This window comes from Salmo salar, chromosome ssa02 (assembly GCF_905237065.1).
Source record: "Salmo salar chromosome ssa02, Ssal_v3.1, whole genome shotgun sequence".
Taxonomy (NCBI): domain Eukaryota; kingdom Metazoa; phylum Chordata; class Actinopteri; order Salmoniformes; family Salmonidae; genus Salmo; species Salmo salar.
In genome coordinates this window covers 83,099,669-83,111,722 of record NC_059443.1, presented here as the reverse complement: position 1 = coordinate 83,111,722, position 12,054 = coordinate 83,099,669, and the positions used below count along the sequence as shown (strand labels likewise).

At 42.4% G+C, this 12,054-nt stretch overlaps 1 protein-coding gene across 1 annotated transcript; it reads right to left on the bottom strand.

The window, feature by feature from the left end:
- Window positions 1-2,581: 2,581 nt before the first annotated feature.
- Window positions 2,582-11,411, bottom strand: LOC106564484 (zinc finger protein 260). The gene is made up of 3 exons (XM_014130599.2): window positions 10,804-11,411; window positions 5,330-5,704; window positions 2,582-3,765 (listed from the first exon to the last, which is right to left on the bottom strand). The coding sequence occupies exons 1-3, from the start codon at window positions 11,144-11,146 to the stop codon at window positions 2,768-2,770; spliced, it is 1,716 nt and encodes a 571-aa protein (XP_013986074.1). The 5' UTR covers window positions 11,147-11,411; the 3' UTR covers window positions 2,582-2,767.
- Window positions 11,412-12,054: the final 643 nt, after the last annotated feature.

The window sequence follows — 12,054 nt, the reverse complement described above, 5'->3', positions numbered from 1 at the left end:
TGCTCCATCACCCCTCTGTAGTGTTCCAGGAGATTCCAAACTCCTCTGTGTTCCATCACCCCTCTGTAGTGCTCCATCACCCCTCTGTAGTGCTCCAGGAACTTCTAAACTCCTCTATGTGTTCCATCACCCCTCTGTAGTGTTCCAGGAGGTTCCAAACTCCTCTATGTGCTCCATCACTCCTCTATGTGTTCCATCACCCCTCTGTAGTGCTCCAGGAATGACACACAAAGCACAGGAGGCTGCTGATGGGAGGACGGCTCATAATAATGTCTGGAACGGAGCAAATGGAACGGCATCAAACACCTGGAAACCATGTGTTGGCTGTATTTGATACCATTCCACCGATTCCACTCCAGTCATTACTATAAGCCCCTCCTCCTCAATTAAGGTGCCACCAACCTCCTATGACATACAGATACACATGTACAGACACAGCCAGAGTTTAAAAAAGGACCATTTAATCACAGAGCGTATACATTAAACCTGTCATACTCTATATTCAGTCCATGTGTTGAAATAAAATAAAAACATGCACATTGAATTTTGAGTCTGGGAGTTTAATCAAATTACTACTGGCATTGACCCTCCTATTTTAGTCATATTACTCTACACTGACTCTCTTCCACAGGCTGGATGTACTCTACCCACACACTGGACTCTACTCACACACTGGACTCTAAACCACACACTGGACTCTAAACCACACACTGGACTCTACCCACACACTGGACTCTAACCACACACTGGACTCTAACCACACACTGGACTCTAACCACACACTCACACATACAATGAGGGAAAAAAGTATATGATCCCCTGCTGATTTTGTACGTTTGCCCACTTACAAAGAAATGATCAGTCTATAATTTTAATAGCAGGTTTATTTGAACAGTGAGAGACAGAATAACAACAAAAAAATCCAGAAAAACGCATGTCAAAAATGTTATAAAATGATTAGCATTTTAATGAGGGAAATAAGTATTTGACCCCTCTGCAAAACATGACTTATTACTTGGTGGCAAAACCCTTGTTGGCAATCACAGAGATCAGACGTTTCTTGTAGTTGGCTATCAGGTTTCCGCACATCTCAGGAGGGATTTTGTCCCACTCCTCTTTGCAGATCTTCTCCAAGTCATTAAGGTTTCGAGGCTGACGTTTGGCAACTCGAACCTTCAGCTCCCTCCACAGATTGTCTATGGGATTAAGGTCTGGAGACTGGCTAGGCCACTCCAGGACCTTAATGTGCTTCTTCTTGAGCCACTCCTTTGTTGCCTTGGCCGTGTGTTTTGGGTCATTGTCATGCTGGAATACCCATCCACGACCCATTTTCAGTGCCCTGGCTGAGGGAAGGAGGTTCTCACTCAAGATTTCACGGTACATGGCCCCGTCCATCGTCCCTTTGATGCGGTGAAGTTGTCCTGTCCCCTTAGCAGAAAAACACCCCCAAAGCATGTTTCCACCTCCATGTTTGACGGTGGGGATGGTGTTCTTGGGGTCATAGGCAGCATTCCTCCTCCTCCAAACACGACGAGTTGAGTTGATGTCAAAGAGCTCCATTTTGGTCTCATCTGACCACAACACTTTCACCAGTTGTCCTCTGAATCATTCAGATGTTCATTGGCAAACTTCAGACGGGCATGTATATGTATTCTTGAGCAGAGGGACCTTGCGGGCGCTGCAGGATTTCAGTCCTTCGCGGCATAGTGTGTTACCAATTGTTTTCTTGGTGACTATGGTCCCAGCTGCCTTGAGATCATTGATAAGATCCCCCCGTGTAATTCTGGGCTGATTCCTCACCATTCTCATGATCATTGCAACTCCACGAGGTGAGATCTTGCATGGAGCCCCAGGCCGAGGAATATTGACAGTTATTTTGTGTTTCTTCCATTTGCGAATAATCACACCAACTGTTGTCACCTTCTCACCAAGCTGCTTGGCGATGGTCTTGTAGCCCATTCCAGCCTTGTGTAGGTCTACAATCGTGTCCCTGACATCCTTGGAGAGCTCTTTGGTCTTGGCCATGGTGGAGAGTTTGGAATCTGATTGATTGATTGCTTCTGTGGACAGGCGTCTTTTTGTTACAGGTAACAAGCTGCGGTTAGGAGCACTCCCTTTAAGAGTGTGCTCCTGATCTCAGCTCGTTACCTGTATAAAAGACACCTGGGAGCCAGAAATCTTTCTGATTGAGAGGGGGTCAAATACTTATTTCCCTCATTAAAATGCAAATCAATTTATAAACATTTCTGACATTAATTTTTCTGGATATTTTTGTTGTTATTCTGTCTCTCACTGTTCAAATAAACCTACCATTAAAATTATAGACTGATCCTTTCTTTGTCAGTGGGCAAACGTACAAAATCAGCAGGGGATCAAATACTTTTTTCCCCCACTGTACTGCACTGACACTCCAACACACATGGACACAAACAAAACACGTGTATATTGATGCCACACACACACATTCCTTCACACATGCTGCTGCTACTCTGTTTATCTATCTATCTATCCACTGTCACTTTACCTCTACCTATATGTACATATTACCACAATTACCTCAACTTCCTTGTACCCCTGCATATTGACTCAGTACTGGTACTCTTGTATATAGCCTTGTTATTTTGTGTTATTATTTTTCCTTTAGTTTATTTAGCAACATTTTCTTACTGTGCATTGTTGGTTAAGGGCTGGTAAGTCAGTATTTCATGGGAAGATCTACTACACCTGTAGAACGTGACAAATAAAATGTGATTTTATAATGTTTCTCTCAGGTGTGGATTCTTTCATGCTCTTTTAGTTGCCTTAACCAGGTAAATTTAAATCCACAGTGGGAGCAATGGTAAAGCTTCTCTCCAGAGTGTATTCTCTTATGAATTTTCAGGGTCCCTAAACGAGTAAAACTCTTGCAACACTGGAAGCATTGGAATGGTTTTTCTCCAGTGTGTGACATCTCATGCCTTTTCAGGTTCCCTAACTGGCTAAAACTCTTTTCACACTGTGAGCATTGGAAAGGCTTCTTTCCTGTGTGTGTCCTCTCATGTGTTTTAAGGTGACCTAAGTGGGTAAAGCTTTTCCCACACTGACAGCATTGGAAAGGTTTTTCTCCAGTGTGTGTCCTCTCATGAATGTTCAGGTTCCCTACCTGGCTAAAACTCTTTACACACTGGAAGCATTGGAATGGTTTCTCTCCTGTGTGTATTCTCTTATGATCTTTCAGATGTGATGATTTGATAAACCTCTTTCCACACTGAGAGCATTGGTAAGCCCTCTCTAAAGAATGTGCTCTCTCGTGTGATTTCAGGTTCCCTAGCTGAGTAAATCTTTTTCCACACTGGGAACATTGGTTGGGCCTCTTTTTTGAGTGTGTTCTTTCATGCTTTATCAGGTCTCCTGATGAGAAAAATACATTTTCACACTGGGAACAGTTGTAAGGCTTCTCTCTAGTGTGTGTTCGCTCATGTGACTTCAGGTTACCTAACCGGTTAAATGTCTTTCCACATTGAGTGCATTTGTGAGGCTCCTCTCCAGAGTGTATTCTCTCATGTATTTTCTGGCTCCTTAACTGGGTAGATTTCTTTCCACACTGGGAATATTGGAACGGCTTTTCTCCTGTGTGTATTCTTTCATGTTCTTTCAGGTAATATACCCACTTAAAACTCTTTCCACAGTGGGAACACTGGTGTGGTCTCACTGGTTTTGGGGTCTCCTGGTCTGGTTCCCCTGAAGGACTCTCCCCGTTGTCAGAGGGAGAGTCTGGTCTCTCTCCTGCCAAAGACAAACAGAGTATCTCGTTAAACAGAGAACAGGATTGCTGCGAAATATTTGGAGAAATACGACCCTAAATGAAACCTCCACATGATAAAACTGGCCATCTCTCTGGTTTAATCCAGACTAGATCACTCATAACCTGATGTTAGTTTTTTAGATTGTTTAAAGGTCCAATGCAGCTGTTTTATCTCAATATCAAATCATTTCTGGGTAACAGTGAGTACCTTACTGTGATTGTTTTAAATTAAAATGTAAAAAAAAATTTAAAAACATTTGCTTCTTAGCAAAAGAGCAATTTCTCAAACAAGAGTGTATCTATGAGTGTCTGGGAGTGGTCTGAGCGGGGTGGGGAAAATGGAAAACTAGCTGTTATTGGCAGAGACGTTTAGAAATCTTTCTTATTGGTCAATTAACTCATATTTGTTTTTATTAATAAAAGGGTGGGTCACCATTAAGACCAGGTGTCAACTCATTTACAAGGGAGCCCTGTTGAACATGAACACAATTTAATACAACAATGTAAGATAATAATATTAATACAATACACACAAGATGAGTCAAAGCCAACACAACAAGATGAATCAAAGCCAACACAACAAGATGAATCAAAGCCAACACAACAAGATGAATCACAGCCAACACAACAAGATGAATCAAAGCCAACACAACAAGATGAATCAAAGCTAACACATCAAAATGAATCAAAGCTAACACAACAAGATGAATCAAAGCCAACACAACAAGGTGAATCAAAGCTAACAACTCTCACATATCACCTCCCTTCAACTCAAGCTAAACTGTCCAATGGAGACCAACAAGATGAATCAAAACAAACAAAACTCTCACATATTACATCCCTGATGTCACCAGGCAGGCTAAAACTCAAGCCCACTAAAACAGGCTGAAATTTCAGGCAGTGTTTTCAAACAGCTCTTACACACATGGCATTATCATCCTTTTCACCATTTCACAATATTATTCTCACCTCCGTGTGGAAATAAAGATAAAAACACAGACAAATCATGTTTTTGACTGCACTGGTCCTTTAATCCAAATAAAAATGATCCTTCGTTGTCTTGATTCCCCTTTATCATTTTGAAAAGAAAGTGAAAGACAAGATTTCACCCAAATGTCCTGAAATCAGACATGAGTTGGTGGTAATAACAGGTTATATGATGTGGTATCATAGATATTTTAAATCAGATCAGTCTGTCTTACCTTATAGCTAAAATATGAAGGAGCTAACAATACCATACAGATTTCAATCAGATCAGTCTGTCTTACCTTATAGCTAAAATATGAAGGAGCTAACAACACCATTGAGATTTCAATCAGATCAGTCTGTCTTACCTTATAACTAAAAAACTAAGGACGTAAAGACACCATTGAGATTTGAAAAACGAATCATGTTTTATCACGTCATGTAGAGCTCAAATCATGTAATTATAATTTTTTTGCTCTCTCCAGTATTTAGATTGGTTAAAGCACTACAGACAGAGATATTCAGAGACATCGGTTCAACAACAGCAGAGTTTGTGCCCCTGTTTAAGATAGAACTCACTGGTGTTAATCAGATCTCCAGTCTCTTCCTCTTCTTCTAATGTGACAGTAATCTCTCCTTCCTCAACTCCAAAAACATCTTCCTCTTCTTTCACTGTGACAGTCACCTCCCCCTCCTCTTTCACTCCAAAGACACATTGAGAGCAGTGATATGGCTTCTCCCCTGTGTATGTTTTCTTATGTCTTTTCAGACTCCCTAACTGGGTAAAACTCTTCCCGCAGTGGGAGCAGTGGTGAGGCTTCTCTCCAGAGTGTATTCTCTTATGTATCTTTAGGTTCCCTAACTTGGTAAAACTCTTCCTGAGGTGGGAACAGGGGTTTCGTCTTGCTGGTTTGGACGTCTCTGGCTCTGTTTCCTCTGAGTCTGGTCTCTCTCCTGCCAAAGACAAACAGAGTATTTAGTTTAGGCAGAGGCTACAAATACAGAGTTTTCACCGCCGCCCCGGCCCGCTGAAAATGCACTTGTTAAAACTAAGGATCCAAATCACGTTCTGCCCATGTTATAAATAACACACATTCATGTTTCTCTCTTTACCCTCTTCTGAACTCTCAACCAATTTGATCAATATGATGATCGGCAGGTAGCCTAGTGGTTAGAGCATTGAGCCAGTAACCGAAAGGTTGCTAGATCGAATCCCCGAGCTGACAAGGTAAAAATCTGTCGTTCTGCCCATGAACAAGGCAGTTAACCAACTGTTCCTAGGCCGTCAATGTAAATAAAAATGTGTTCTTAACTGACTTGCCTAGTTAAATAAAGGTTAAATATTTTTTTTTAATTATGTTTATACCTGATACTGTATTTTCTGAACAGCTGAAATAAAAACCCTCGTGCGATTTGAACAAACATTCCAAAAATATATATATATTTTGGAAGCTACAACCTAATCTGTCTGTTGTAACGGATATTTTCTTTTGAAGAACATATCAAGACTGTTTCAAGCACAGCTTTTTTCCATCTACGTAACATTGAAAAAATCAGAAACTTTCTGTCCAAAAATTATGCAGAAAAATGAATCCATGCTTTTGTTACTTCTAGGTTGGACTACTGCAATGCTCTACTTTCCTAAACTCTACTAAATAAACTTCAGTTAGTGCTAAATACGGCTGCTAGAATCCTGACTAGAACCAAAAAATGTGATCATATTACTCCAGTGCTAGCCTCCCTACACTGGCTTCCTGTTAAGGCAAGGGCTGATTTCAAGATTTTACTGCTAACCTACAAAACATTACATGGGCTTGCTCCTGCCTATCTTTCCGATTTGGTGCTGCCGTACATACCTACACGTACGCTACGGTCACAAGATGCAGGCCTCCTAATTGTCCCTAGAATTTCTAAGCAAACAGCTGGAGGCAGGGCTTTCTCCTATAGAGCTCCATTTTTATGGAATGGTCTGCCTACCCATGTGAGAGATGCAGACTCGGTCTCAACCTTTAAGTCTTTACTGAAGACTCATCTCTTCAGTAGGTCCTATGATTGAGTGTAGTCTGGCCCAGGAGTGTGAAGGTGAACGGAAAGGCTCTGGAGCAACGAACCGCCCTTGCTGTCTGTGCCTGGCCGGTTCCCCTCTCTCTACTGGGATTCTCTGCCTCTAACCCTATTACAGGGGCTGAGTCACTGGCTTATTGGTGTTCTTCCATGCCGTCCCTAGGAGGGGTGCGTCACTTGAGTGGGTTGAGTCACTGACGTGGTCTTCCTGTCTGGGTTGGCGCCTGTCTTTCTCTCTCTTGAGTTGTGCCGTGGCGGAGATCTTTGTGGGCTATACTCGGCCTTGTCTCAGGATGGTAAGTTGGTGGTTGAAGATATCCCTCTAGTGGTGTGGGGGCTGTGCTTTGGCAAAGTGGGTGGGGTTATATCCTTCCTGTTTGGCCCTGTCCGGGGGTATCATCGGATGGGGCCACAGTGTCTCCTGACCCCTCCTGTCTCAGCCTCCAGTATTTATGCTGAAGTAGTTTATGTGTCGGGGGGCTAGGGTCAGTCTGTTATATCTGGAGTATTTCTCCTGTCTTATCCGGTGTCCTTTGTGAATTTAAGTATGCTCTCTCTAATTCTCTCTTTCTCTCTTTCTTTCTCTCTCTCTGAGGACCTGTGCCCTAGGCCCATGCCTCAGGACTACCTGGCATGATGACTCCTTGCTGTCCCCAGTCCACCTGGCCGTGCTGCTGCTCCAGTTTCAACTCTTCTGCCTGCGGCTATGGAACCCTGACCTGTTCACCGGACGTGCTACCTGTCCCAGACCTGCTGTTTTCAACTCTCTAGAGACAGCAGGAGCGGTAGAGATACTCTCAATGATCGGCTATGAAAAGCCAACTGACATTTACTCTTGAGGTGCTGACTTGTTGCACCCTCGACAACTACTGTGATTATTATTATTTGACCATGCTGGTCATTTATGAACATTTGAACATCTTGGCCATGTTCTGTTATAATCTCCACCCGGCACAGCCAGAAGAGGACTGGCCACCCCTCATAGCCTGGTTCCTCTATAGGTTTCTTCCTAGGTTTTGGCCTTTCTAGGGAGTTTTTCCTAGCCACCGTGCTTCTACACCTGCATTGCTTGCTGTTTGGGGTTTTAGGCTGGGTTTCTGTACAGCACTTTGAGATATCAGCTGATGTGAGAAGGGCTATATAAATACATTTGATTTGATATTGACGTAGCACAAGCAAGACGCAGTGTACATAATGCATTGGGTCAAAAAATAATCTGCGTTTTGTGTGATGATGTAATCTTTATAGTTATGCTGCCATTTAGCCAGGACTCTAGCTGCCATTTAGCCAGGAGTCTAGCTGCCATTTAGCCAGGAGTCTAGCTGCCATTTAGCCAGGAGTCTAGCTAGCAGTTAGCCAGGAGTCTAGCTAGCAGTTAGCCAGGAGTCTAGCTGCCATTTAGCCAGGAGTCTAGCTGCCATTTAGCCAGGAGTCTAGCTGCCATTTAGCCAGGAGTCTAGCTGCCATTTAGCCAGGAGTCTAGTTGCCATTTAGCCAGGAGTCTAGTTGCCATTTAGCCAGGAGTCTAGCTGCCATTTAGCCAGGAGTCTAGCTGCCATTTAGCCAGGAGTCTAGCTGCCATTTAGCCAGGAGTCTAGCTGCCATTTAGCCAGGAGTCTAGCTGCCATTTAGCCAGGAGTCTAGCTGCCATTTAGCCAGGAGTCTACCTCCTGTTTGCAATGATGATGAAAAAAGAACATTAACCTCTACGGGATCAGTATCCCCCCCTCTGGACGGTTGAACTAACGTAGGCTAATGTGATTAGCATGAGGTTCTAAGTAACAAGAACATTTCCCAGGACATAGACATATCTGATATTGGCAGAAAGCTTAAATTCTTGTTAATCTAACTGCACTGTCCAATTTACAGTAACTATTACAGTGAAAGAGTACCATGCTATTGTTTGAGGAGAATGCAAAGTTATGAACTTGAAAATGCATTAAATCTCTATTAACTGCCTGTCTAGGACACGCTTGTTTGATACGCTGTACAGGCTACATATAGCTTGTTTGATACGCTGTACAGGCTTGCCTACATAGCTGCATGTAACTTCTCTTCACTAGCACGAGAAAACAGGCCAAAATGAAGAGAGACGACTAGCAGGTAGCTTGGCGGGTAGAAGTGTTGGGCCAGTATCCGAAAGGTTGCTGGATTGAAAATCCTCGAGCTGACAAGGTAAAAATCTGTCAGTCTCTATGGGGGTGCCACAGGGTTCAATTCTTGGGCCGACTCTCTTCTCTGTATACATCAATGATGTCGCTCTTGCTGCTGGTGAGTCTCTGATCCACCTCTACGCAGACGACACCATTCTGCATACATCTGGCCCTTCTTTGGACATTGTGTTAACAAACCTCCAAACAAGCTTCAATGCCATACAACACTCCTTCCGTGGCCTCCAACTGCTCTTAAACGCTAGTAAAACGAAATGTATGCTCTTCAACCTATCGCTGCCCGCACCCGCCCGCCCGTCCAGCATCACTACTCTGGACAGTTCTGACTTAGAATATGTGGACAACTATAAATACATAGGTGTCTGGCTAGACTGTAAACTCTCCTTCCAGACTCACATCAAACATCTCCAATCCAAAGTTAAATCTAGAATTGGCTTCCTATTTTGCAACAAAGCATCCTTCACTCATGCTGCCTAACATACCCTTGTAAACCTGACCATCCTACCGATCCTCGACTTCGGCGATGTCATTTACAAAATAGCCTCCAATACCCTACTCAATAAATTGGATGCAGTCTATCACAGTGCCATCCGTTTTGTCACCAAAGCCCCATATACTACCCACCACTGCAACCTGTACGCTCTCGTTGGCTGGACCTCGCTTCATACCTGTCGCCAAACCCACTGGCTCCAGGTCATCTACAAGACCCTGCTAGGTAAAGTCCCCCCTTATCTCAGCTCGCTGGTCACCATAGCAGCACCCACCTATAGCAATCGTTCCAGCAGGTATATCTGTCTGGTCACCCCCAAAGCCAATTCCTCCTTCGGCCGCCTCTCCTTCCAGTTCTCTGCTGCCAATGACTGGAACGAACTACAAAAATCTCTGAAAGTGGAAACACTTATCTCCCTCACTAGCTTTAAGCACCAGCTGTCAGAGCAGCTCACAGATTACTGCACCTGTACATAGCCCATCTATAATTTAGCCAAAACAACTACCTCTTCCCCTACTGTATTTATTTGTTTATTTGCACCTTTGCACCCCATTATTTCTATTTCTACTTGCACTTTCTTCCACTGTAAATCTACCATTCCAGTGTTTTACTTGCTATATTGTATTTACTTTGCCACCATGGCCTTTTTTGCCTTTACCTCCCTTATCTCACCTCATTTGCTCACTTTGTATATAGACTTATTTTTCTACTGTATTATTGACTGTATGTTTGTTTTACTCCATGTGTAACTCTGTGTTGTTATATGTGTCGAACTGCTTTGCTTTATCTTGGCCAGGTCGCAATTGTAAATGAGAACTTGTTCTCAACTTGCCTACCTGGTTAAATAAAGGTGAAATATATTTTTAAAAAAATTTAAAAAATGCGGAAGACACATTGCAGTTGAATGCATTCAGTTGTACAACTGACTAGGTCTCCCCCATTCCCTTAGTGGAACTTGTCCCATAAGAAAACCTTGTTTTTGATTCCCGATGCAAAACCCTTTTGCTACAGTGTGCACTAATGAATATCACCCTGAACGAAACCTCCACATGATAAAATAGTCTCCCTATGAGGTTTAATCCAGATCAGTTCTCTTAATAACCTGACACCAATACAAGCTGTACAACAGCTGGAAACCAAGTCTAGTGTAGAAAAGTCTGAAAAGTAAATCTAATATAATAGGATACATTTGATCCATTGTGACGTTTTGTTGGTGACAAAATGGCACAAAACAACATATTGAAATACATAGCTTCAGGAGAATGACCCTTTAACACCACATAGTTCAACAACTGCAGACTTTGTGCCGTTTTTAAAATACTACTTACTAGTATTAACCAGATCTCCTGTCTTCTCTTCTTCTAATGTGACAGTATTATCTGCCTCCTCCTTCACTACAAAAACGTCTTCTTTTTCTTTCACCGCGACAGTCATCTCCTCCTCTTTCTTGCACTCTTCTTTCACAGTAACATCCTCCTGTTTCACTCTGAGTGCTTCTTCCTCTTCTTTCACTGTAACGTCTTCCTCCTCTTTCACTGTAACAGCCTTAACCTCTACTTCTTTTTTAACTGTGACAGCCTCTTCTTCATTCTCCTCTTTCACGAGAGATTCTTTCTCCGTCCAGCAGACCTCCTCTTCTGTAGCAGGAGGAGAGTAGCTTCGTGAACTCATGGTCGAAGACCTTAGCTAGCTAGCTAGTTAGCATTAGCGACTAGCTTAGTGTTATTTATCCAGCTAGCTAATAACGTAAATGGAGTAACTAGTAAATACACAAACAGTGTGTTTAAAACACAGGTTAATATACACAAAAATGGCATAAAGAGCTTCGATGTTTCGTTTTTAATTTTGGCTACCGAGGTGACTAAATTGTTGCTGAAGAAACGTCCCGTCCACTAGATTATACGTCACGCATGAGGAATCACCTGAAACCCTCACATCGCCATCTGCTGACTGGAGTGGGTAACGCAGTTGAACAAAACATTCTGACAAAACAATGTAAACAAGTAATTGGTAAATAACCAGTTTTCTGTTACTTCTTACAGATAATTTCCTCTACGCAGATGTAGAAGCTGAATATGAATATGTACATTATGATAAGGGTTATCATAATGGGTTATAATAAACCCTGTCATAGTAAACCCTGTTATGATAAACCATGTTATAATAAACCCTGTCATAGTAAACCCTGTTGTGATAAACCCTGTTATAATAAACCCTGTTAGTGATAAACCCTGTCATAGTAAACCCTGTTGTGATAAACCCTGTTATAATAAACCCTGTTATTAATAAACCCTGTTGTGATAAACCCTGTTATAATAAACCCTGTTATTAATAAACCCTTTTATAAAAGGTAATGTGTTAAAACATCCTCTGTTTTTTGTTCTTTTTCACCTCCAGAGTTTTTATCTAGATGAGAGCATACTATTACTTTACAGGGGCAATCTGCTGTTCAAACAATAACAAGGCGTACCCCACCCCTGTTTTGGTAAAAAAAACTGGAGTTAAACAGGCTTATATGTTGGGTTCTGATGGGGTACGACAGTTGAACTAAGCTCATTAGGCATAACGAGTCAAAGGGT

Bases quoted from the DNA above. Each gene is read 5' to 3' on its own strand.
- LOC106564484 (XM_014130599.2), bottom strand. From the start codon at position 11,146: ATGAGTTCACGAAGCTACTCTCCTCCTGCTACAGAAGAGGAGGTCTGC. The intron at 5,705-10,803 runs GTAAGTAGTATT...TGTCTTTGGCAG, and splicing joins AGGAGATCTGGTTAATACTA to GAGAGAGACCAGACTCAGAG. The intron at 3,766-5,329 runs GTGAGTTCTATC...TGTCTTTGGCAG, and splicing joins TGGAGATCTGATTAACACCA to GAGAGAGACCAGACTCTCCC.